Below are 25,478 nucleotides of genomic sequence, written 5' to 3' on the forward strand. Positions count from 1 at the left end.
GTTGTGCCAACCTTTGTTGTGGATGACATGGAGTTTGTTAATAAATGGGAGGAGGCCTGTGGAGTCTGCTCGGGTGTCTTAATGAAGCTACTGATTGGACTTAATTCAAAAACCATTGAAGGACTTGATAAAGAGATTGATGTGGTCCTATCAGAGTTACGTGACAAGTGTTCAGAGGAGCAACTAAAAAAGTATGACACACAGATGGACAAAGCAGTTGAGTCTACTGTTAAACGCATTAGTGACATGCAGACATCTAAACTAAATAGAGACTTAAAAGATTATCAATCTCAGAATGTGTATCAATGGAGGAAACCATCGGTCCAAAACCATGCTATAACACGTAGTGCATCTAATACGTCTATCTCATCGTATGGCTCACAGTCGGATGGATCAGCTTCATCTGTGGTCACACGGTCGGGAGCATCCTATAACAGAACTAGAAGACAAAATTATCATCCTTACAGGAGGCAAAAAGTCCGCAATGTTGAAGCTCCAAGGGAGGACAATAAGGTAATTAATCTGAGCACCTACCCCTTGTCCCAGGCCGACTGTTCGCTTCTACAAAGGGGCCTATCATTTTCTCCGACTGCGGGTATCGACCGTTTTACGGTCATTAAAGATTTACATCTATTCGCCCGGTCTTTATTATTTAAACGACATTTTTTTGATAATAGTATTCATGATTTGTTCCCTACAGAAAGCGAACAGTCGGCCTTGAGAATCCTTGAGGAGCTATCCAGGGAACACGAGACAGTGGAAGGAGGTAGGATCCCACCTGCTATACGGGTGCGTTCAAAGAAGTTTCCACCCCTATCGAGTTGTAGCGCTATTGAGACATTTGTGAAAGTGATCAGTGAGGAAATAATGAGAATTCCTCAATCTATTAAGAATGATAATTTGTCTAGACAGGAGAGATTACGACTTAAACATCTTAGGGATCTCCCTGATGTTGTGATAAAGCCGGCGGACAAGGGGGGTAATATTGTACTATGGCCTAAGGTCATGTATGAAAGGGAGGCCATGCGTCAATTATCTAATTCCATTTGTTATAAAAAGTTGACGTATAACCCCTTGTCCGCCTACTGTTTGCAACTCAGGGAGATCCTCCAAAGGGGTGTGGAAAGAGGGACGATCACAAAGGAATTATTTTCGACATTGGTGGTCGCCGAACCTACAATACCTACCTTCTACCTACTCCCTAAGACACATAAAAACATGTCCATTCCACCTGGACGACCCATTGTGTCGGGGAATGGGAGTTACCTCGAACAGATAAATAAATGGATCGATTCGATCCTTCAACCTCTTGTGGAAGAGCTTCCTTCTTTTTTGAAGGACACAAACCAATTACTACGTAGAGTTGATGACCTGAAACTGGGGACGGACACAGTCATGGGGGCCATGGATGTGGAATCCTTATATACGAGCATTCGACATAGCGATGGCTTGGCAGCCACTCATTTCTTTTTGTCCACATCCAATTGGTCCCCAGACTTTGTTACGTTCCTTTTGGAGGTCCTTAATTTTGCCCTTACCCACAATTTCTTTACGTTTAGGGGGTCCTATTCCCTACAGCTCCAGGGAACAGCAATGGGGGCGGCTTTTGCGCCCTCATATGCAAACCTGTTCCTGGGGCTGTGGGAAAGGGACCTCCTACGGTCAGATGGTCCGTCATCTATGGAGCGTGCCCTACTTTGGGCGCGCTACATAGATGACATTCTTGTTATCTGGCAGGGTAGTAGCGTCTCCTTCATGCAATTTGTGACCACTCTAAATGTTAACTCTCTGAACATCAGACTCACAGCCACATGTAATAGATCAAGTATGGAATTCCTTGATGTGACTCTTAAGAGAGATTGCATGGATACAATACAAACAACAATATATAGAAAGCCAACTGCTACTAATATGTTACTCCACTCGTCTTCCTCTCATCCGTCCCATATGGTACAGGCTGTCCCGATCGGCCAGTTTTTGCGGATACGACGGATCTGTTCCACCGACTCCGAGTTCGAAATTCAGGCGAAAGATCTTAAATGCCGTTTTAAAGAGAGGGGTTACAGCAGTCGGGCCATTAAAAGAGCATACTTTAGAGCGAAATATAGCAATAGGCACTCACTGCTGTATGATAACCGTGCGGATGGTAGTGATTCCGAAGTTGTTAGGTTCATTACCAGTTACAACTCGAGAGCAGGAGAAATAAGAAACGCTCTGGAACGGGCCTGGCTGATTCTTAGAACAGACGGAATATTGGCCAAATTTTTACCCAATCATCCATCCATTACCTTTAGGAGGTCCAAGAACATACGCGACCACCTAGTGCGGAGCCACTATGTTGAGAATCCACCCAGGACATTTTTAAATGATCCACGGAATAAACCTAGGGGGGGCTGTCGCACTTGTGGTAGATGCGTGGCATGTTGCAACATCTCTAGGGATGACACTTTTGTAGACTCTTCAGGACTTAAAAGCTTTAAGATCACAAAGGCCATTACGTGTACATCAAGGAACGTAATTTATTATGCGGTATGCCCTTGCCCACTAATTTATGTGGGATTGACAACTAGACAGCTAAAAACGAGGGTACGCGAACATGTCCTTGGGATCGAAGCAGCAGCACGAGCTTTGGACCCTAATTCGTTAAAAACGATTCCGAGGCATTTCAGGTCACACCATAATTGTGTGAGTAGTGGCCTGATGGTTAAAGGAATTGATATGATAGAAGTGGGCATCAGGGGGGGCAATATCTCCCAAAGGTTGGCACAGCTCGAATCAAGGTGGATGTGGACCCTTAATACTATCCACCCCCATGGATTAAATGAAACCATCAGTTTTGCTCCTTTTCTCTGATTCTGTGTTTTGGTGCAAGTGGTGGTGATCTTCTGGACAGTCGCCCCTATATTTGTTTTTACTAATTTTTAATTGTTTTATTTTTAGATGCTCTTACTATTATGCCATGGTGATGTGACATGACAATGATACCCAAGTTTTCCTTTTTTGGAGGCCATACAAGATACACGGAGATAAAGATCAGAAGAATACGTTGCATTTAATTATTCATATTTATTATATTCTTTCTAGATATTTTGTTTCTTTCTTTTGTTTCTTTGCAGGATGTTTGGATTTTGTGTAGTAATACACTTTAATTATTGTGGGGTTTATTATATTATTATTTTTATGTTTTATTTCATATTTTGTTTCATTGCATATTTAGTATTTTCTTTTTTGTTATTTTTCTGGTTTTATTTTTCATTATTTTTTGCTTATCTCATTCTGTCTTATCTAGCGTTTAGTATTATCTGGGGTAATATGCCTGCTATATCGGCAATTAGTTGGGGAGGCTGGTTAGATTTGGCTATAGTGACCTTTAGATTGTTCTTGGATCACATACTGTGGATCCCGTATGATCAGGGCTTAGGTATACAGGATAAATGTAACTTTCCCCGCGTATGGCGGTTGTGATAACTTAATAGACCATTCACCCCCCCCTCCCCCCTCCCCTTTTCTTCCTTCTCCCTTCCCCACTTTGTCTTCACTTAGTCTCCGTCCTTCTTGGTGTATTTCCTTTTAAGGTGATAGAGTTGTATCCTCTGTAGGAAAATCTACCGCCATCTTTATTGTGCCCGGTTTGATCGCTTGGAGCGCGGCCTGCACGCATGCACGCATGGGTCGGTGGCCCCCGGCGGCTTGCGGCGTCAGTATGCATTGGTGGTCACCATGGTGACTTCCGTGCATGACGCCGCCGCCGCCCGGCGTCTCCGATATCCATGGCAGCGCCTGCGTCATCTCCGGCTCTCGCTCCAGCGATCACTAACCTCGCTGGTACATAAACTCCGTCATCGACATCAGCCGGCACGCCCCCTGACGAAGGAGCTTCCGCTCCGAAACGCGCGTCGGGCGGACGCGCACTCCGGACCCTGACACCTGACATGTCCCCACGCTCAGGTAACTAGCAGCTGTGCCCGTGGCAACTTTGCCTATTGATATCTTTGACATGCAGCCATTAGCCGCATGATTATGTTTGTGTAAGGGTGTTCATATACTGTCTCAGATAGGGTGACTTTTCTCATATACGGCTTTGCCGAAGGGCTCTAGCACACTGTCACTATGGCCCTGTTAAATCCATGTAGGATTGAAAGTTCTTGGTATGGTTTATAGTCTGATGCTTGATTTCATCGGTTATATGGATTTCCTCTTCTGGATGTAGTTTTTGCAGGTGTATTTTAGATTAGCTATGCAGCATTATAAATGACCCACTGTGGTATACAGTCTCATGTGAGACCCCACTCGCTGCATGTGTTGTTCATAGCTAGACAGGTGCTTCTAATATTTACCATCTAGACGTCGAGTCATTATATGTGTCTAGTTACCAATACATATATTTTTATTATCTTGTCTGGGTTTCCGGGCTGCGCGTCCTTTTTTGTATAGTGGCGATCTGTTGCAGTGGTCGCTACCATCTTTTTCTGCTTGTTCAATTGTAGTTCAAGGATCTGTATATATATTTTTCTATTGTACCGTATTCATATTTATGTATTTTTTTGTATCAATCAAAACTTTTTTACATTAATAATATACCCATTATTGGTCGTTTTATTGTGTGGTTTCCACACTCCCTTTTCATGTTTAGTTGCTTTACGACTGGGTGCACATATATCCAATATTTTGACAACATAGTGATTATACTGGTGATACGTTGTGATGTTGTTGGGTAATACCTTTATTATTTTGCTATTTCTTTCTGTGTTCTGCACAGGTATATTTTCAGGTATTATGGATTTTAGGGCCAGGGAACAATCCTGGCTGGGACAGATCGAACAGGTCTTTGGACAGGATGGGGCAGGCAGCGCATCAATCCAGGATCACAGTAGTGACATTTTATTTGAATCGATGAAAAAACTACTACTAAAACGCACTAGACTCTGGTGGAATAGATTGTTCCTGGAGAAATATCTCGCCAGGAATATGATTCCTAGGGGCCTCCGGGTTCGAGTTGTGCCAACCTTTCCGGTGGATGACATGGAGTTTGTTAATAAATGGGAGGAGGCCTGTGGAGTCTGCTCGGGTGTCTTAATGAAGCTACTGATTGGACTTAATTCAAAAACCATTGAAGGACTTGATAAAGAGATTGATGTGGTCCTATCAGAGTTACGTGACAAGTGTTCAGAGGAGCAACTAAAAAAGTATGACACACAGATGGACAAAGCAGTTGAGTCTACTGTTAAACGCATTAGTGACATGCAGACATCTAAACTAAATAGAGACTTAAAAGATTATCAATCTCAGAATGTGTATCAATGGAGGAAACCATCGGTCCAAAACCATGCTATAACACGTAGTGCATCTAATACGTCTATCTCATCGTATGGCTCACAGTCGGATGGATCAGCTTCATCTGTGGTCACACGGTCGGGAGCATCCTATAATGGAACTAGAAGACAAAATTATCATCCTTACAGGAGGCAAAAAGTCCGCAATGTTGAAGCTCCAAGGGAGGACAATAAGGTAATTAATCTGAGCACCTACCCCTTGTCCCAGGCCGACTGTTCGCTTCTACAAAGGGGCCTATCATTTTCTCCGACTGCGGGTATCGACCGTTTTACGGTCATTAAAGATTTACATCTATTCGCCCGGTCTTTATTATTTAAACGACATTTTTTTGATAATAGTATTCATGATTTGTTCCCTACAGAAAGCGAACAGTCGGCCTTGAGAATCCTTGAGGAGCTATCCAGGGAACACGAGACAGTGGAAGGAGGTAGGATCCCACCTGCTATACGGGTGCGTTCAAAGAAGTTTCCACCCCTATCGAGTTGTAGCGCTATTGAGACATTTGTGAAAGTGATCAGTGAGGAAATAATGAGAATTCCTCAATCTATTAAGAATGATAATTTGTCTAGACAGGAGAGATTACGACTTAAACATCTTAGGGATCTCCCTGATGTTGTGATAAAGCCGGCGGACAAGGGGGGTAATATTGTACTATGGCCTAAGGTCATGTATGAAAGGGAGGCCATGCGTCAATTATCTAATTCCATTTGTTATAAAAAGTTGACGTATAACCCCTTGTCCGCCTACTGTTTGCAACTCAGGGAGATCCTCCAAAGGGGTGTGGAAAGAGGGACGATCACAAAGGAATTATTTTCGACATTGGTGGTCGCCGAACCTACAATACCTACCTTCTACCTACTCCCTAAGACACATAAAAACATGTCCATTCCACCTGGACGACCCATTGTGTCGGGGAATGGGAGTTACCTCGAACAGATAAATAAATGGATCGATTCGATCCTTCAACCTCTTGTGGAAGAGCTTCCTTCTTTTTTGAAGGACACAAACCAATTACTACGTAGAATTGATGACCTGAAACTGGGGACGGACACAGTCATGGGGGCCATGGATGTGGAATCCTTATATACGAGCATTCGACATAGCGATGGCTTGGCAGCCACTCATTTCTTTTTGTCCACATCCAATTGGTCCCCAGACTTTGTTACGTTCCTTTTGGAGGTCCTTTATTTTGCCCTTACCCACAATTTCTTTACGTTTAGGGGGTCCTATTTCCTACAGCTCCAGGGAACAGCAATGGGGGCGGCTTTTGCGCCCTCATATGCAAACCTGTTCCTGGGGCTGTGGGAAAGGGACCTCCTACGGTCAGATGGTCCGTCATCTATGGAGCGTGCCCTACTTTGGGCGCGCTACATAGATGACATTCTTGTTATCTGGCAGGGTAGTAGCGTCTCCTTCATGCAATTTGTGACCACTCTAAATGTTAACTCTCTGAACATCAGACTCACAGCCACATGTAATAGATCAAGTATGGAATTCCTTGATGTGACTCTTAAGAGAGATTGCATGGATACAATACAAACAACAATATATAGAAAGCCAACTGCTACTAATATGTTACTCCACTCGTCTTCCTCTCATCCGTCCCATATGGTACAGGCTGTCCCGATCGGCCAGTTTTTGCGGATACGACGGATCTGTTCCACCGACTCCGAGTTCGAAATTCAGGCGAAAGATCTTAAATGCCGTTTTAAAGAGAGGGGTTACAGCAGTCGGTCCATTAAAAGAGCATACTTTAGAGCGAAATATAGCAATAGGCACTCACTGCTGTATGATAACCGTGCGGATGGTAGTGATTCCGAAGTTGTTAGGTTCATTACCAGTTACAACTCGAGAGCAGGAGAAATAAGAAACGCTCTGGAACGGGCCTGACCGATTCTTAGAACAGACGGAATATTGGCCAAATTTTTACCCAATCATCCATCCATTACCTTTAGGAGGTCCAAGAACATACGCGACCACCTAGTGCGGAGCCACTATGTTGAGAATCCACCCAGGACATTTTTAAATGATCCACGGAATAAACCTAGGGGGGGCTGTCGCACTTGTGGTAGATGCGTGGCATGTTGCAACATCTCTAGGGATGACACTTTTGTAGACTCTTCAGGACTTAAAAGCTTTAAGATCACAAAGGCCATTACGTGTACATCAAGGAACGTAATTTATTATGCGGTATGCCCTTGCCCACTAATTTATGTGGGATTGACAACTAGACAGCTAAAAACGAGGGTACGCGAACATGTCCTTGGGATCGAAGCAGCAGCACGAGCTTTGGACCCTAATTCGTTAAAAACGATTCCGAGGCATTTCAGGTCACACCATAATTGTGTGAGTAGTGGCCTGATGGTTAAAGGAATTGATATGATAGAAGTGGGCATCAGGGGGGGCAATATCTCCCAAAGGTTGGCACAGCTCGAATCAAGGTGGATGTGGACCCTTAATACTATCCACCCCCATGGATTAAATGAAACCATCAGTTTTGCTCCTTTTCTCTGATTCTGTGTTTTGGTGCAAGTGGTGGTGATCTTCTGGACAGTCGCCCCTATATTTGTTTTTACTAATTTTTAATTGTTTTATTTTTAGATGCTCTTACTATTATGCCATGGTGATGTGACATGACAATGATACCCAAGTTTTCCTTTTTTGGAGGCCATACAAGATACACGGAGATAAAGATCAGAAGAATACGTTGCATTTAATTATTCATATTTATTATATTCTTTCTAGATATTTTGTTTCTTTCTTTTGTTTCTTTGCAGGATGTTTGGATTTTGTGTAGTAATACACTTTAATTATTGTGGGGTTTATTATATTATTATTTTTATGTTTTATTTCATATTTTGTTTCATTGCATATTTAGTATTTTCTTTTTTGTTATTTTTCTGGTTTTATTTTTCATTATTTTTTGCTTATCTCATTCTGTCTTATCTAGCGTTTAGTATTATCTGGGGTAATATGCCTGCTATATCGGCAATTAGTTGGGGAGGCTGGTTAGATTTGGCTATAGTGACCTTTAGATTGTTCTTGGATCACATACTGTGGATCCCGTATGATCAGGGCTTAGGTATACAGGATAAATGTAACTTTCCCCGCGTATGGCGGTTGTGATAACTTAATAGACCATTCACTCCCCCCCTCCCCCCTCCCCTTTTCTTCCTTCTCCCTTCCCCACTTTGTCTTCACTTAGTCTCCGTCCTTCTTGGTGTATTTCCTTTTAAGGTGATAGAGTTGTATCCTCTGTAGGAAAATCTACCGCCATCTTTATTGTGCCCGGTTTGATCGCTTGGAGCGCGGCCTGCACGCATGCACGCATGGGTCGGTGGCCCCCGGCGGCTTGCGGCGTCAGTATGCATTGGTGGTCACCATGGTGACTTCCGTGCATGACGCCGCCGCCGCCCGGCGTCTCCGATATCCATGGCAGCGCCTGCGTCATCTCCGGCTCTCGCTCCAGCGATCACTAACCTCGCTGGTACATAAACTCCGTCATCGACATCAGCCGGCACGCCCCCTGACGAAGGAGCTTCCGCTCCGAAACGCGCGTCGGGTGGACGCGCACTCCGGACCCTAACACCTGACATGTCCCCACGCTCAGGTAACTAGCAGCTGTGCCCGTGGCAACTTTGCCTATTGATATCTTTGACATGCAGCCATTAGCCGCATGATTATGTTTGTGTAAGGGTGTTCATATACTGTCTCAGATAGGGTGACTTTTCTCATATACGGCTTTGCCGAAGGGCTCTAGCACACTGTCACTATGGCCCTGTTAAATCCATGTAGGATTGAAAGTTCTTGGTATGGTTTATAGTCTGATGCTTGATTTCATCGGTTATATGGATTTCCTCTTCTGGATGTAGTTTTTGCAGGTGTATTTTAGATTAGCTATGCAGCATTATAAATGACCCACTGTGGTATACAGTCTCATGTGAGACCCCACTCGCTGCATGTGTTGTTCATAGCTAGACAGGTGCTTCTAATATTTACCATCTAGACGTCGAGTCATTATATGTGTCTAGTTACCAGTACATATATTTTTATTATCTTGTCTGGGTTTCCGGGCTGCGTGTCCTTTTTTGTATAGTGGCGATCTGTTGCAGTGGTCGCTACCATCTTTTTCTGCTTGTTCAATTGTAGTTCAAGGATCTGTATATATATTTTTCTATTGTACCGTATTCATATTTATGTATTTTTTTGTATCAATAAAAACTTTTTTACATTAATAATATACCCATTATTGGTCGTTTTATTGTGTGGTTTCCACACTCCCTTTTCATATATAAAGAAGGGATAGCAAAGTGAAGGCAGGCGTGCTTCAGAGACTTCCCAGTGATACACTATACAAGACGTGTCTTGTGTATTATTTCTGGTGATTCCCCACTTCCAAAGGCTGCTCCGACTGAGTGTGATCCCGACATTTCCTGGCGCCCGAACAGGGACCCGAGGTCTGTGTATTCCTTCAAGAACACCGGCAGAATACGAACGAAAAGAGAATCTGGGATAATGGACGGCAGATGAACAAAAACCTGGCCAGGTAAGAGACACTGTTAGATCTCTTATATCTGCCCTGCACTGTCCATAAGATTTTCTGTGTCGTGTTCTTTAGCGGGTAGTTCTAGTAGAGGAGGATACCTATAGCTCGGGTTCTTGAACTATTTAGGAATTGATCACCTCACGGAGTACGGCATTGAATGAGAGTGAATGTGAATAGAAGGTGTGTGGAAGTTGGGAATAGCCCTATAAGCCGCCCAGGGGGTTGAAACAGAAGAAGTGACTGTCCCACTGGGCAACGTGGTTGCATCCTTTCGGGGAGACCTCCGCGCCTATGTTCAATCTCTGATCCTGTCTTTGACAAAAACCTGGTGACGGATAAGTGTATGATAGTATGAGCCCAGGACAGATAAATTAGCCTGGGACAAGAATACGTTGTATGTGATAGTATAAGCCCAGGACAGATAAATTAGCCTGGGACAAGATACGTTGTATGTTCTTTTTCTTTTTCTGTCTGGTTGCATTTGTGTTGTTTGCTATAGGTGTAGGAATCAGGATTTTCTTACATCAACACAGTTTAAACATCCTAGCTCCTTAGGAAGAAGGTAACGAGGTATTCTCATACCCAAACGCCACCTAGGGCAAGAAAAAGACATCCTACCTCCTTAGGAAGAAGGTAACGAGGTATTCTCATACCCAAACGCCACCTAGGGCAAGAAAGCTCAGGATAAGAAAATGGGGAATAAGCAAACAAAGTCGGAACCAGAAGAATTAGATATCTATACTATCATAAAGGAGAGAAGTGGTGAAGATGCCACTAAGGGGCTGAAAAAGATTTTTAGTAAGTTTGGAGTTACTAGGGCAGAAGCTTTTAGTAGAAAACTATGGGAAGGAATTCAGGAAAGGAAAAAAGGCATAATCAGAGACAAGAAATGGATAGATCAGATCCAAGCATTGATTGATGTCTCTAGGGTAGCAGAAAATGAGGGATGGACATATAATCAACAGAGTAAAAAGTGGTGTATTAGACCCACAGGCTGTGGAGAAAAACAAAATGTGGAATCTAAAAATACCCCACCCCCATACCTTAACCCACATGCCCCATCTTTTCTCCAAACACCACCTCAAAGTTTAGCCGGACCAGGAGGATGGGTATGTCCGCACTGTGGACAACAAATTCCAGACTGGAGAAATGATTGCCTAGCCTGTGGTACACCTAGACATGGCGCTGTACTTGCCCCTGTTAGGGTAGTACCAAGACCCTTTAGGGAACCTGGTGCTGACGGAGTAATGGGAACTAGATATCACCAAACTCGAGAATATTTCCCTTGGTCCCCCGCTGAAGGCATGTCTCTCTTGCATAACGCACCAGATCCCACCCAGTGTCCAGTTAGATTTGCACAATATATACAGCAAATTATGCAGACTCACGCTGGAGTTTGGGCAGATGGAGAAGAATTATGTAGAATGAAAATGACTCCTGGACTCTTCCAGGAGCTATTAGCAAATCTACAGGTACATAGGCCCCAAGCAGGAGATGGTGCCTTACAAACGATAGAATCAGGTACACAATTTGTAGATCACTTAATGGTTTTCATGAGGGAGAGACAGAGGCAGAGAGGAACAACGGGAGTGGTGGCTCAGAAATCTGGACAATCAGTAGACGAATATTATCTAAGTGTAGAAAATAATTTCAGAGATGAAGGCATGGATCTAACCGCTCCAGGAATGATGAGGTTAGTTACAAAAACCTTTATAGATGGATTGTCTCCAAAAGTGAAGGAAAAGCTTAAGGCCGCAACCCCTGATTGGAGAACCTTGGAAGACCCACACCTGGCTAGACAGAAAGCTGTAGGGATAGAAATGGACTTAAGAGAAAATTCTAAGCCAGTAAGAATTGCACAGGCTAATACTGGCTCTGCTAATCAAAAGTTTACTTGTCATTACTGTAAGAAGCCAGGACATTTCCAAAGGGAATGTAGGAAGAGAAAAGCAGATATAGATTCAGGAACCTTTGTACCCAAAAATAGGATAAATAACCCAGTGCCTGATCAAACAGACAGCTCAGAATGACTGAAAGTTATGCAGGTCTCTCTTCCTTCTAGAAGACCAATAATACAAGTTGAAGTTGAGGGTAAAAATGTACCTTTTCTGATATACGGGAGCAACATCCTCCATTTTAAATCAGGACTTTTTACCATATCCTGACAATATATCCTCAAAGGTTACATATGCAGAAGGGTATGATGGTAAAATTCAGGCGTTGCCCTTTACAAAACCTTTAGGCTATATTCACACTTTGCGGATTTTGCTGCGGATCCGCAGCGGATTTGACCGCTGCGGATCCGCAGCAGTTTCCCATGAGTTTACATTTCAATGTAAACCTATGGGAAACAAAAAACGCTGTGCACATGCTGCAGAAAAATCCGCGCGGAAACGCTGCGGATTACATTCCGCAGCATGTCACTTCTTTTCTGCGGATTTTCAGCTGCTCCAATAGAAAACTGCAGTTGAAAATCCGCAGAAGAAAACGCAGTAAAAACCGCGATAAATCCGCAGTGAAAACGCGCTGCGGTTTTCACTGCGGATTTTGGAATTCTGCTGCGGAAAAATCCGCAGTGGAATCTGCAAAGTGTGAACATAGCCTTAAATGTGAGCTTTGGCCCTAAAACTTTTGTATCCAAATTTTTATTTGCTAAAGGTGCACCTACCTGCTTGTTGGGTACTGATGTCTTAAGTAAAATGCATGCAAACATCCATTTTAGAGAAGATGGCACAGTTATGCTGACCATCCCTGAAGATGCAGAAACTCTGGAACCATATGTTAGAATACAGGCAATGGAGGATTTTCCCGAAATTTACACTCAACAAGCAAAAATTGACTTGTCTCGGGTTCCTGACAGCCTATGGGCAAAAGGAGACACTGATGTAGGATTTTTATCAGTAGCTCCTATACTGTTAGAAACTGCCCCGGGAACCATATTACCTCAGCTTAGGCAATACCCCATCAGCGCCCAGCAAGAACAGGCGATTTCTCAACAAATTCAGGATTATGTGTTACAAGGTGTTTTGGTAGAAATCAGGTCACCCGCCAATACACCCTTATATCCTGTTAAAAAGAAAGTGTCCTCCAAAGAAACTATGGTGAAATATCGCATGGTGCACGACTTACGGGAAATCAATAAGGTTTTGGCACCGGTCACCCCTGTGGTACCGAATCCTCATACCTTACTGTCTCAAATTCCCAGCACTGCTGCATATTTTACGGTAATTGACTTATCAAACGCATTTTTTTCTGTGCCACTACATAAGAACTGTTGGCATTTGTTTGCCTTTACATTCAAGGGTAAACAATTAGCATGGACAAGATTGCCACAAGGTATGGTACACTCACCAACTTTGTACTCTGAAGCAATGCAGACCGTGCTAAAAAATTTCATCCCAGAACCAGGAGTAGTCATTCTACAGTATGTAGATGACTTACTTATTTGTTGCCCTGATGAGCAGACGGCAGTTACCTCAACTGTTAATTTCTTAATTTTCCTAGCGCAAGAAGGCTGTAAAGTAAATAGACAGAAACTCCAGGCTTGTCAACAAACAGTCGTGTTTTTAGGTCACTGCATATCACAGGGCATCAGACACCTCACACCTCAACGTACGGAAGCCATACGTAACATGCTTAAACCCAGGAATCACAAACAGCTGCGTGCTTTCCTAGGTATTGTTTCACACTGTAGACAGTGGATCATACATGCAAGTCAACTCATGCAGCCTTTATATGACTGTATTGCCAACACACCATATTCACTCAGTGAAGAGGCTAAACAGTCATTTTCCTCTTTGAAAACAGCACTGGTATCAGCTCCGGCTTTGGGACTCCCAGACTACACTAAACCTTTTCAATTGATGGCAGCTGAGATATCCTCACATGCTACAGGGGTGCTCACACAAAAACATGGAAACAAACAGAGACCTGTGGCATACATATCAGCTCATCTGGACCCTGTAGCTAGAGCCGCACCTTCTTGTGTAAGAGTAGTAGCCGCAATTTCACTGTTATTAGATAAAGCTTCTGAGATTGTTCTTGATCACCCACTTCTAGTTCAGACCACTCATGATGTACATGGCATTCTTAACCAGGTCCAACCTAAACATATTTCAATGGCCAGACACCTCCGTCTCCAATGTTCCCTACTACTGCCGCCCAACATTTCCTTTGCCAGGATTCAGACTCTTAATCTCGCGTCTTTGCTCCCTTTAGAGTCTGAGGGGGGTACCATACCTGAGGAAACTGCACTCTCCAACTCCTTTGACCCATCAAAGTCAATGCATGATTGTGTACAATTAATGGAACAAGAGACTCAGGGCTTATGTAATGTACGTGACAAGCCACTCTGTAATGCTACATTTGAACTTTTCATAGATGGCAGTAGATATGCAGATATGAATGGACAATTTCATACAGGTTATGCGGTAGTAACTCAGCATGAAGTGCTGAAAGCAGAACCTCTCCCTGCTAATCAGTCTGCACAAAAAGCAGAACTTACGGCATTAGTTGAAGCTCTAAAAATAGCCAAAGATCAGACAGCAAACATATACACTGATTCTAGATATGCACATGGCATTATTTTCGATTTTGGCATAATATGGAGAGCCAGAGGTTATATGACTGCTTCAGGCCAACCTGTTAAACATGCCTCCCTCATTAGACAGATTCTGGAGGCAGCACAAGAAACTAAAGAAATAGCGGTGATAAGGTAGCTGCACATGTGAGACTCGACACCGAGGAAGCCAGGGGTAACGATAAAGCCGATAAGGCAGCAAAACAGGCAGCACGTAAACCCTTACATCATGCCCACACTGTTATGTTTGCTAATGACAGGTGTTATGAAGGCAATCCAGAAACACAGTGTGCTTAGCGATCAGAGCGCACACAGTGATCTGACAAATACCCAAAAATACAAGAACGAGCTCTGAGACGTGGAAACTCTGTAGACTGCACACCTGATCCTATCCTAAACACAACTAAAAGCGGCTGTGGATTGCGCCTAACAACTACCTAGGCAACTCGGCACAGCCTAAGAAACTAGCTAGCCTGAAGATAGAAAAATAGGCCTGACTTGCCCCAGAGAAATTCCCCAAAGGAAAAGGCAGCCCCCCACATATAATGACTGTGAGTAAGATGAAAAGACAAAACGTAGGGATGAAATAGATTCAGCAAAGTGGGGCCCGATATTCTAGGACAGAGCGAGGACAGTAAAGCGAACTTTGCAGTCTACAAAAAACCCTAAAGCAAAACCACGCAAAGGGGGCAAAAAAAACCCACCGTGCCAAACTAACGGCACGGCGGTACACCCTTTGCGTCTCAGAGCTTCCAGCAAAACAAAAGATAAGCTGGACAGGAAAAAAGCAACAAAAAAGCAAAAAGCACTTAGCTATACAGAGCAGCAGGTCACAGGAACAATCAGGAGAAGCTCAGATCCAACACTGAAACATTGACAAGGAGCAAGGATAGCAGCATCAGGCGGAGTTAAGTAATGAAGCAGTTAACGAGCTCACCAGAACACCTGAGGGAGGAAGCTCAGAAGCTGCAGTACCACTTGTGACCACAGGAGTGAATTCAGCCACAGAATTCACAACACCACACACTAGATAGCTCTGAAGATGATGAGGAAAGATTGAAGGAAGCTCAGAAACAGGTAGACGACGAAGAACGAGGGCAGTGGCAGAAAAAAGGGGCAGAAGATCAGCAAGGATTATGGAAAAAAGGAACTTTGTTGTGTTTACCCAGAGCCTGGTACCCCGCAGTGGCAAGTGACCTCCACCTACCCACGCATGTGTCGGCAAATGGTATGACGCTCAAGGTAAAAGAAAGGTGGTTGGCTCCAGGTTTTGGTAATTTTGCTCGGAACATGTGTGCTGCATGCGCTATATGCCTGGCACACAATCCAGGTCAGGCCATTAAAACCCCAACCAAGCATCATGTAAGACCACTGTATCCCTTTCAAAGACTCCAGATCGACTACATCCAATTTCCTAGGTACAATGGATACGAATATGTGCTTGTGTGTGTGGACATGTTCTCAGGGTGGCCAGAGGCTTATCCAGTTCGTAAAGCCTCAGCAAAAACTACTGCCATTAAAATAGCACATGAACTGATACCCCGTTACGGCATGCCTGAGGTGATCGAGTCAGATAGGGGTACCCATTTTACTGGGGAAATATTCCAGAATGTTATGAAAATGTTGGGAGTAGAAAACCAGTTTCACACTCCATATCATCCACAGAGTTCAGGTAAAGTGGAAAGATTAAATGGGACAATAAAATTAAAAATCCAGAAGGCCATGGCAGAAACAGGAAAGCCTTGGACCGAGTGTCTACCACTTGCCCTGTATTCCATCCGAAACACCCCAAGGGGGAAGGCTAAGCTGTCACCACATGAGATTCTTTTTGGTAGAGCAGCAAATTTGGGTTGTTATTTTCCACAACAACTGATGTTGAATACTGAGACTTTAACTGCTTATGTACAAGAATTACAAAAACGTTTAACTAAAGTGCATTCGCAAGTTTTTGCTTCCCTTCCAGATCCAGAAAATCTCGAAGGAGGCCACAAGTTGGAACCTGGTGATCAAGTCTACGTGAAAAGACACACCAGAAAGACTCTGGAACCGAGATTTGACGGACCTTTCCAAGTCCTGTTAACAACTCCAACAGCAGTCAAGCTTGAAGGAAAGGCATCATGGATACATGCAAGCCATTGCAAAAAAGCAGTATAAGACTCATGATATTGATGTTAATAATGTTAACCTCAACGGAGGCATGGGAAAGACTGAATTCTCTAGCCCCTTTGAACAATAGATTCGTACAACATCATAGAAAATTAGTGCATGACTTGTTAAATAATACGCAACCCCTGGCAGATTGTTGGATCTGTACCCATTCACCAGTATCAGCCACAAGTATACCTTTTCTAGCAGTTCCCGTGTCAGCTGAAGAAATATTCGCTTGGCCTAATTGTTCAGACAACCTGGCCAACAACCAACCTGGCAATACTAGACTATGGAATACTACAATCGCCATACCAATTGTGGGATGGGTAGAATTTCCTTGGTGGCAGGGCAATCTTACAGGAAAAATAGACAACTTACAATATTTAGCATTCAAGGGAGGAAAATGGGTACCTAGGAATAAGACTGGATTAACTGATTTAGGACAGGTCCCCACTGAAAATCTACAGCTCAGTTTCAGTACAACCACCCCTTCCTCTGATGCTTTCAAACCTACAGTATTGGAAAGATACATACATAATAGAAAATGGGAACATTCTGAGTTGTTCCCCCAAGGTGATGCAAACAGTTGTACAAGTAAGCCGGGGAACCTGGTTTGTAATGAATCCAATGAGTATGTCAACGGAATGCATGTATGTGGGAATCCCGCAGCCGGGTACTGTAGCCCCTTGGGACAAAAACCCTCTTGGTGTATGCTTCAGAATGTATCTAGTTTTGTGGATTTGGCTCACAGATTGGTATTGCAGCACTCAGCTTTGTGGGATCTGCCTGAGGGTACATTTTGGATATGCGGAGAAGGAGCATATAAATGGCTTCCCGTAGGTATAAAGGGTACTTGTACATTAGGACGACTAACCCCGGCTACTTTCATAATTTCAAATAAACAAGTGAATATGCAAGCCGTGCCCAAGCACACACTGTATAAAAGAGCTGCAGATAACTCACCACGTCCCTCGGGGAGGCCGCATATAGTACAAATGGGAATTCCCAACAAAATTGCTAGTACCATTTTTATTTATCCTATGTTAACACAAATGTGGGATAAATTAGTTAGAGCCACGGATTATCTAGATGATCAGATTTGGGATATATTGGACATATTAAATACTAGTATAGCTGTACAGAATCAGCTTATAATAGTCACTAACCAACATACCCTGGTATTGGATTACCTAACTGCCTCACAAGGGGGTATGTGTCAAATCATCGGACCCACCTGCTGTCATTATATAGACCCGAATAGTACTAGGAGTATGAGATTTAAATTAAAAGACGTACAACGACTCAGGGATCAGTATGACAAAGACAATGACCAAAATAAGGATAGCTGGTGGTCAGATACCTTTTCTTTTCTTAACCCGGCCAATTGGTTCAGAGGGATCGGTGGGTGGGTTACCGGGATTATGCAAAGCCTAATACATACAGTTATGGTTATTGTAATTATATATGTATTATTCAAGGTTGTACTCAAGGGTATCTCGGTATGCACAAATAAATTTTGTGTAATGGATGCGAGAATATAAAGTTTTTTTTTGTAATATCACAAAAAGAATGACTAAAATGATCGACAAGGTTTTGAATGGAATATGTCAAAGGGGGGATTGTGAAGAGCAGAACAAAAATGATTACCTCAATGAACAAAAATAAAAAAAAAAGAATTTGTGATAAATATTGACCTGTCCATTCAAGGACATTTTAGCTATAGTATGAAATCCTGTTTTTCTTGTCTGTGGAATTGCCTTTGTACTGTTTGTTGTGAAACTGCCGCCCACGAAACTGTTTTCTTTTCTTTCTTTCCTGTTTTGTCTCTTTGTTTAAACATGCAAAACTTGTATAACCACTAAACCTACTGAAACAACTATATAAAGAAGGGATAGCAAAGTGAAGGCAGGCGTGCTTCAGAGACTTCCCAGTGATACACTATACAAGACGTGTCTTGTGTATTATTTCTGGTGATTCCCCACTTCCAAAGGCTGCTCCGACTGAGTGTGATCCCGACACTAGCAAACAGGTATGAAGAGTACATCTCAAAATTGTGAATTTCTTAGTAGCCCAGCACAGAAGATCAGATCTGGATGCACATATACTGGTCTTAGGGGTTTAGAGATGTTTTAGGTATGGTATGCTGGAGGATGATACTACCTATTAGAGGAGGTTCTACCTATTAGAGGAGTGTGTTGGGAGTCCTTGATGGGATTATTATTATTATTATACATTTTTATAGCGCCATTTATTCCATGGCGCTTTACATGTGAATACGGGGTAAATATAGACAAATACATTAAACATGAGCAGATAACAAGGCACACGAGTACATAAGGAGGGGGGACCCTGCCCGCGAGGGCTCACAGTCTGCAGGGGGTGGGTGAGGATACACTAGGAGAGGGAAGAGCTGGCTGTGCGGCTGTTCAGTAGGTTGAGGATCACTGCAGGCTGTAGGCTTGTTGGAAGAGATGAGTCTTCAGGTTCTTTTTGAAGGTTTCTATGGTAGGCGCGAGTCTGATGTGTTGGGGTAGAGAGTTCCAGAGTATGGGGGAAGCACGGGAGAAGTCTTGGATGCGGTTATGGGAAGAAGAGATGAGGTCGCGTGTAGGTAGGTACCGGGAGACCATGTCACAGATGTATGGAGGAGACAGGTTGTGGATGGCTTTGTATGTCAGTGTGAGGGTTTTGAACTGGAGTCTCTGGGCGATAGGAAGCCAGTGAAGGGCTTGGCACAGGGGAGAGGCTGGGGAATAGCGGGGGGACAGGTGGATTAGTCGGGCAGCAGAGTGTAGGATGGATTGGAGTGGTGCCAGAGTGCTAGAGGGGAGTCCAGAGAGTAGGAGGTTGCAGTAGTCGAGGCGGGAGATGATAAGGGCATGCACTAGCGTTTTTGCAGTGTTGCGGTCAAGGAAAGCACGGATCCGGGAAATATTTTTGAGTTTGAGACGACAGGAGGAGGCAAGGGCTTGGATATGTGGCTTGAAAGAGAGGGCAGAGTCGAGGATCACCCCGAGGCACCGGGCGTGTGGGACTGGGGATAGTGAGCAGCCATTGACATTGATGGATAGGTCTGGTGGAGGGGTAGAGTGAGATGGGGGAAAGATGATGAATTCTGTTTTGTCCATGTTCAGTTGTAGAAAGCGAGCAGAAAAGAAGGCTGAAATGGCAGACAGACAGTGCGGGATTTTGGTAAGCAAGGAGGAGAGGTCAGGTCCGGAGAGGTAGATCTGCGTGTCGTCAGCGTAGAGATGGTACTGCATACCGTGGGATTCTATGAGCTGTCCCAGGCCAAAAGTGTAGATGGAGAAGAGTAGGGGTCCTAGAACAGAGCCTTGAGGAACACCGACTGACAAGGGGCGAAGTGAGGAGGTGGTGTGGGGGAGGGAGACACTGAATGTTCGGTCTGTCAGATATGACGAGATCCAGGAAAGGGCCAAGTCTGTGATGCCAAGGGATGAGAGGATTTGTAGCAAAAGGGAGTGGTCTACAGTGTCAAAGGCAGAAGACAAGTCCAGGAGAAGGAGGACAGAGTAGTGTCGCTTGCTCCTGGCAGTTAGTAGGTCATTGGTGACTTTAGTTAGGGCAGTTTCAGTTGAGTGATGGGAACGGAAGCCTGATTGTAACCGATCAAAGAGGGAGCAGGAGGAGAAGTGGGAGGACAGTTCAAGATGGACGTGTTGCTCCAGCAATTTGGAGGCATAAGGGAGAAGAGATATCGGGCGATAGCTAGACACAGAGGATGGGTCGAGGGAGGGCTTTTTGAGGATGGGTGTGATCTTGGCATGCTTGAAGGATGAGGGAAAGACACCTGTTGTGAGTGAGAGGTTGAAGAGGTGCGTTAGGGTTGGGATGAAGACCGTGGAAAGGTTAGGGATGAGGTGGGATGGGAGCAGGTCAAGCGTGCAGGTGGTGAGGTGTGATCTTGACAGGAGGGTGGAGAGCTGATCTTCTGTCATGGTGGAGAAGCTGGTTTTGGAGGAGCAGGGTTGAGCAGCTAAGAGGGGCAGTGGGCGCTGTGGGCCAAAGCTTTCTCTGATCGTATCGATCTTCTGTTTAAAGAAAGAGGCGAAGTCATCAGCAGAAATGAGGGGGGAGGGAGGAGGTGCGGGGGGACGGAGTAGAGAATTGAAAGTGTTGAAAAGCTGTTTAGGGTTGTGGAACAGGGAGGATATGAGGGATGAGAAGTAAGTTTGTTTTGCGGCAGTGAGCGCAGACTTGAAGCTGGCGAGGGACTGCTTGTATGCAGTGAAGTGGTCGGCAGAGTGGGATCGCTTCCATCTCCGCTCAGCAATCCTGGAAGCCCGTCTCAATTCTTTGGTCAGGCTGGTCAGCCAGGGCTGCCTGTTAATTGTACGAGTTTTACTATGCATGAGTGGGGCGGCCGAATCGAGTGTTGCTGTTATTGTGATGTTATAAAAAGTGGCAGCAGCATCTGTGTCATGAAGGGAAGCTATGTCTGTGAGAGGGAGAAGGGACTCAGAGAGTGATTGTAAGTTGAGATGTTTGAGATTTCTGCGAGGGTGAGTGAGTTTGTGGAGTGGGGGTTGCACACTAGGAGAGGAGAGGGATGAGAATGTCAGTAGGTTGTGGTCAGACAGGGGGAGGGGTGTGTTAGTGAGGTTAGTAAGGGAGCAGAGGCGGGTGAAGATGAGGTCCAGCGTGTGGCCATCTTTGTGAGTGGCCTCAGAGGACCATTGAGTGAGGCCGAAGGAGGCAGTCAGTGATAAAAGTTTAGAGGTAGCTGAGGTGAAAGTGTCAATGGGGACATTGAAATCACCCATGATGATAGTGGAGATGTCAACAGAGAGGAAATGAAGTAGCGAGGTGGTGAAGTGGTCGAGAAAGGTGGAGATGGCTAGTTCTGGTGGGCGGTAGATGACAGCCAGCTGGAGGTTGGAAGGGGAATAGATGCGGACAGAGTGCACCTCAAACGAGGGAAGAGTAGTGGAGGGTGGTAGCGGGATTGGAGTGAAGGAGCAGGTGTCGGACAGGAGCAAGCCAACTCCTCCACCGCGTTTGTTGCTGGGGCGAGGGGTGTGAGAGAAGTGGAATCCGCCATAGGAGAGCGCAGCTGGAGAGGCCAAGTCAGAGGGGGTGAGCCAGGTTTCGGTGAGGCCGAGGAAGGAGAGTTTGTTTATTGATGAAGAGGGCATGGATAAATGGCAGTTTGTTGCAGATGGAGCGTGCGTTCCATAGTGCTCCAAGTAGGGGGAGCGGGGGAGTGGGGGCTGGATGAATGGGTATGAGGTTGTCGTGGTTGGGAAAACGTGCGGAGGATCGTGGCAGGGGGTTAGAAACGAGTGTGGGGATGAATTGGGGAGGGCCGGGATTTGGGGATATGTCACCAGCAATGAGGAGTAGCAGACAGATCATTAGAAGGTGGGAGCAGGATAGGACATGATGCGGCCGTGTGTGTCTGGATAAAAAGGATTGTATGTGGAGGAACAGTTCTGAGGAGAAGGTGAGATGGCTGGGGAGTATGGAGGAAGAAATGACTAGTTCCTTACTAGGTGGAGGGATTACAGGAGATTGTAAGAAGGAAAGTAGTATGGGGGTGAAAGAGAAAAGAAACCGAAACATTGTAGTGGTCGGTGTTCTGTTACCTTCCAGTCAATTCCAGTCCAATTCAGAATCATAATTAAAAAGATGTAATTTAAAAGATGGAAGTTAAAAGATGATTTGCAGCAGACTGAGTCTATAGCAGACTCCTGCATGTGAATATATCCCCAGTTAAGGGCAATCAGGTGTGAATGAGGAGGTGGCTTGGTATGGGAGACCAGATGTAGAGAGTTAAGCAAAGGTCATAAAGTGAGGGAGGGGTAAGACTGACCACTCAAAGAGATGCCAGGATCACACAATGGGATACATGAAAACAGGTCATGGAAACAAGCTGATAGGTAAGAAAGCATACTAAAAGGATTATATGTGCTGCACCAAGACACTCAGATCCAGGGGAAGCATAGAAAAGTCAGTGCAATATATAGAGACATTCGGGAGCCAGGGAGAGCTGGGTAAAGTCAGTGCATACCATGGAAAATCAATGCAGTATACAGAGACATTCGGGAGCCAGGGAGAGCTGGGTAAAGTCAGTGCATACCATGGAAAATCAATGCAGTATACAGAGACATTCGGGAGCCAGGGAGAGCTGGGTAAAGTCAGTGCATACCATGGAAAATCAATGCAGTATACAGAGACATTCGGGAGCCAGGGAGAGCTGGGTAAAGTCAGTGCATACCATGGAAAATCAAAGCAGTATACAGAGACATTCGGGAGCCAGGGAGAGCTGGGTAAAGTCAGTGCATACCATGGAAAATCAATGCAGTATACAGAGACATTCGGGAGCCAGGGAGAGCTGGGTAAAGTCAGTGCATACCTGTGGGAAGAGGAGAACAGCTCGATTAGATGGTGCAGATGATGATAATATTGTAGTAGTGATGAGTAGCCAAATGCATTCTAGAATTCAGTCTAATTCAGAATCATAATTAAAAAGATGTAATTTAAAAGATGGAAGTTAAAAGATGATTTGCAGCAGACTGAGTCTATAGCAGACTCCTGCATGTGAATATATCCCCAGTTAAGGGCAATCAGGTGTGAATGAGGAGGTCGCTGGGTATGGGAGACCAGATGTAGAGAGTTAAGCAAAGGTCATAAAGTGAGGGAGGGGTAAGACTGACCACTCAAAGAGATGCCAGGATCACACAATGAGATACATGAAAACAGGTCATGGAAACAAGCTGATAGGTAAGAAAGCATACTAAAAGGATTATATGTGCTGCATCAAGACACTCAGATCCAGGGGAAGCATAGAAAAGTCAGTGCAATATATAGAGACATTCGGGAGCCAGGGAGAGCTGGGTAAAGTCAGTGCATACCTGTGGGAAGAGGAGAACAGTTCGATTAGATGGTGCAGATGATGATAATATTGTAGTAGTGATGAGTAGCCAAATGCATTCTAGAATTCAGTCTAATTCAGAATCATAATTAAAAAGATGTAATTTAAAAGATGGAAGTTAAAAGATGATTTGCAGCAGACTGAGTCTATAGCAGACTCCTGCATGTGAATATATCCCCAGTTAAGGGCAATCAGGTGTGAATGAGGGATGGGATAAATGGGATAATACTGAATTGGGGCATTGTGGGAACCTCTGGATCTCAGTGTACTGCTTTCGAGTGATTTCTGTGGAAAAGCTTCGGATATCATTATACCCGCAATGGTGGCTTTGGTTGACACAACTTTGAGGGGGACAGAAGCAGAATGTTGCTTGTGACCACCTCTCAGGAGCTGAATGTGGCTCGCGACCCTCTTTCAGTGCTAAATGTGGCTCTCAAGGTCAAAAAGGTTGGGGACCGCTGATGTAATGTGATGTCATCAGAATCTCTCACCTCTCCAGTAAGCCGGAAGAGGATCTCTAGGGTGAGGTGTAATATCCTCTCCGCCATCTTGTCCCTGTTCCTGTCCATTCTTCACAGGGTCAATTTGGAAAATTCTCTTATATAGAAGATCTCCTCTGAGAGAATCCGATATTGTAGGGACCTGAATATGGAGAAGATGGGCAGATGTAACATCATAAAGAATCTCATGTAATAATACAATTACTAGAAAACACAAAAGAGCACAGAGAGGTCAAAAAATACTCTGTTGTAAAAAAAAATCACAGTAAATAAGCAAGTGCTAGTCAAAAAATGAAAAAATACAGGGTATTTAGTTAATACGTTTTTTTGCAAAAAAAGTATGTTAAGCTGCTCCACCAATCGCCAAGGTATACCCTTAATAGAGCAGTCCTGTCTAATGTATATAATCCCTATCTGATGTATTAAAAACCTGATCATCTATATAGTACCTGTATGAACAGGGCTCAGAGAGAAAATATCCACGTTGAACATGCGAGATGGAACAGCTACAATGCAAATGACCCACAGAGGAGTGGTGAACTCCCCAGTCTTGTAGAAACAAGATAACAATTATAAAACCATGTGCCCATGTGTTTTTGGTTTTATAATACAATTACTAGTAGAGACGAGTGAGGACTAAAATGATTGGATGCTTGTTACTCGAACCAAGCAAATTCTAATTCTCTAGTGCTTGTTTCGAGTAACAAGTATAATGGGAGTTAATGAGAAATCCGAGCATTTTTTCAGCAGACCCTACAAAGAGTTCTTGGGGCAGTGGAAATTTTGAAATGGATGGAAAAAGCGATGAAATTAAGGAGAACAGGATGGGGAAGACCCCTGGAAGTATCTCCGACTCCCAGATGGCTGCTGAGAACAATCATGTCACATTAATACTCCACTTTAAGCACTGACAAGAATAGACATTAAAAATTGACAAGAAATTGGAGTTTACAGGAAAAAAAGTTAAGAAACATTCTTTCCTGTACAATTACTTTTATATAAGGCAAAATTTAAAAGGGATTTTTAAAAAATAAAAATAATAATGTAAGTAAACCAAAACTGCAATTTTAAGTAAAAAATTGGAAATTTCAGGGTAATTTATGAAGGAAGAAATAACTGCCAAAAATGTGATGTATGAGGGACTGAGGTACCCACTGTTTTAGTCATACAGAGAGGCCTCATATTCATTCTGTTCAAATTGTCATGTAGTGGCACTCCTGGACTCATAAAGGCTATGCACTAAGTGCAAAGACTGCCAAAAATTACAAGCAAGGTTATCCATTCACCATTGAGGGCACCAACTGTAGTACCTCATTCAGTTTTTGTGAGCAAAGTATAGTGGTACTGCTACACTCCTAAAAGTTATGCAGAGTGCAAAGCCTTCCAAAAATTACAAGCAGGGTCATCCTTGAAGGCAACAACTGAATGGGCTTATTAAAATGTTAAGAAAATATACATCTGTAGCAAGCAAATTTG

The 25,478-nt window shown here is 44.0% G+C and overlaps 1 protein-coding gene across 3 annotated transcripts in view; it reads right to left on the bottom strand.

Moving 5' to 3' along the window:
- The window catches only part of LOC138664072 (gastrula zinc finger protein XlCGF26.1-like), a 43,568-nt gene that overhangs the window by 15,402 nt on the left and 2,688 nt on the right, over positions 1-25,478 (bottom strand). Inside the window, exons 1-2 of one of the 3 annotated variants that reach the window (XM_069750498.1) lie at positions 23,994-24,073; positions 22,915-22,983 (exon numbers count right to left, since the gene is read on the bottom strand). In XM_069750498.1, coding sequence (XP_069606599.1) covers positions 22,915-22,917 — 3 coding nt within the window. In that variant the 5' untranslated portion in view covers positions 22,918-22,983; positions 23,994-24,073. Of the gene's footprint in view, positions 1-22,638; positions 22,706-22,914; positions 22,984-23,993; positions 24,145-25,478 lie in introns of those variants that run through there. The other 2 variants (XM_069750497.1, XM_069750499.1) reach the window with 2 other exon arrangements.

Source organism: Ranitomeya imitator, chromosome 2, assembly GCF_032444005.1.
Source record: "Ranitomeya imitator isolate aRanImi1 chromosome 2, aRanImi1.pri, whole genome shotgun sequence".
Classification (NCBI taxonomy): domain Eukaryota; kingdom Metazoa; phylum Chordata; class Amphibia; order Anura; family Dendrobatidae; genus Ranitomeya; species Ranitomeya imitator.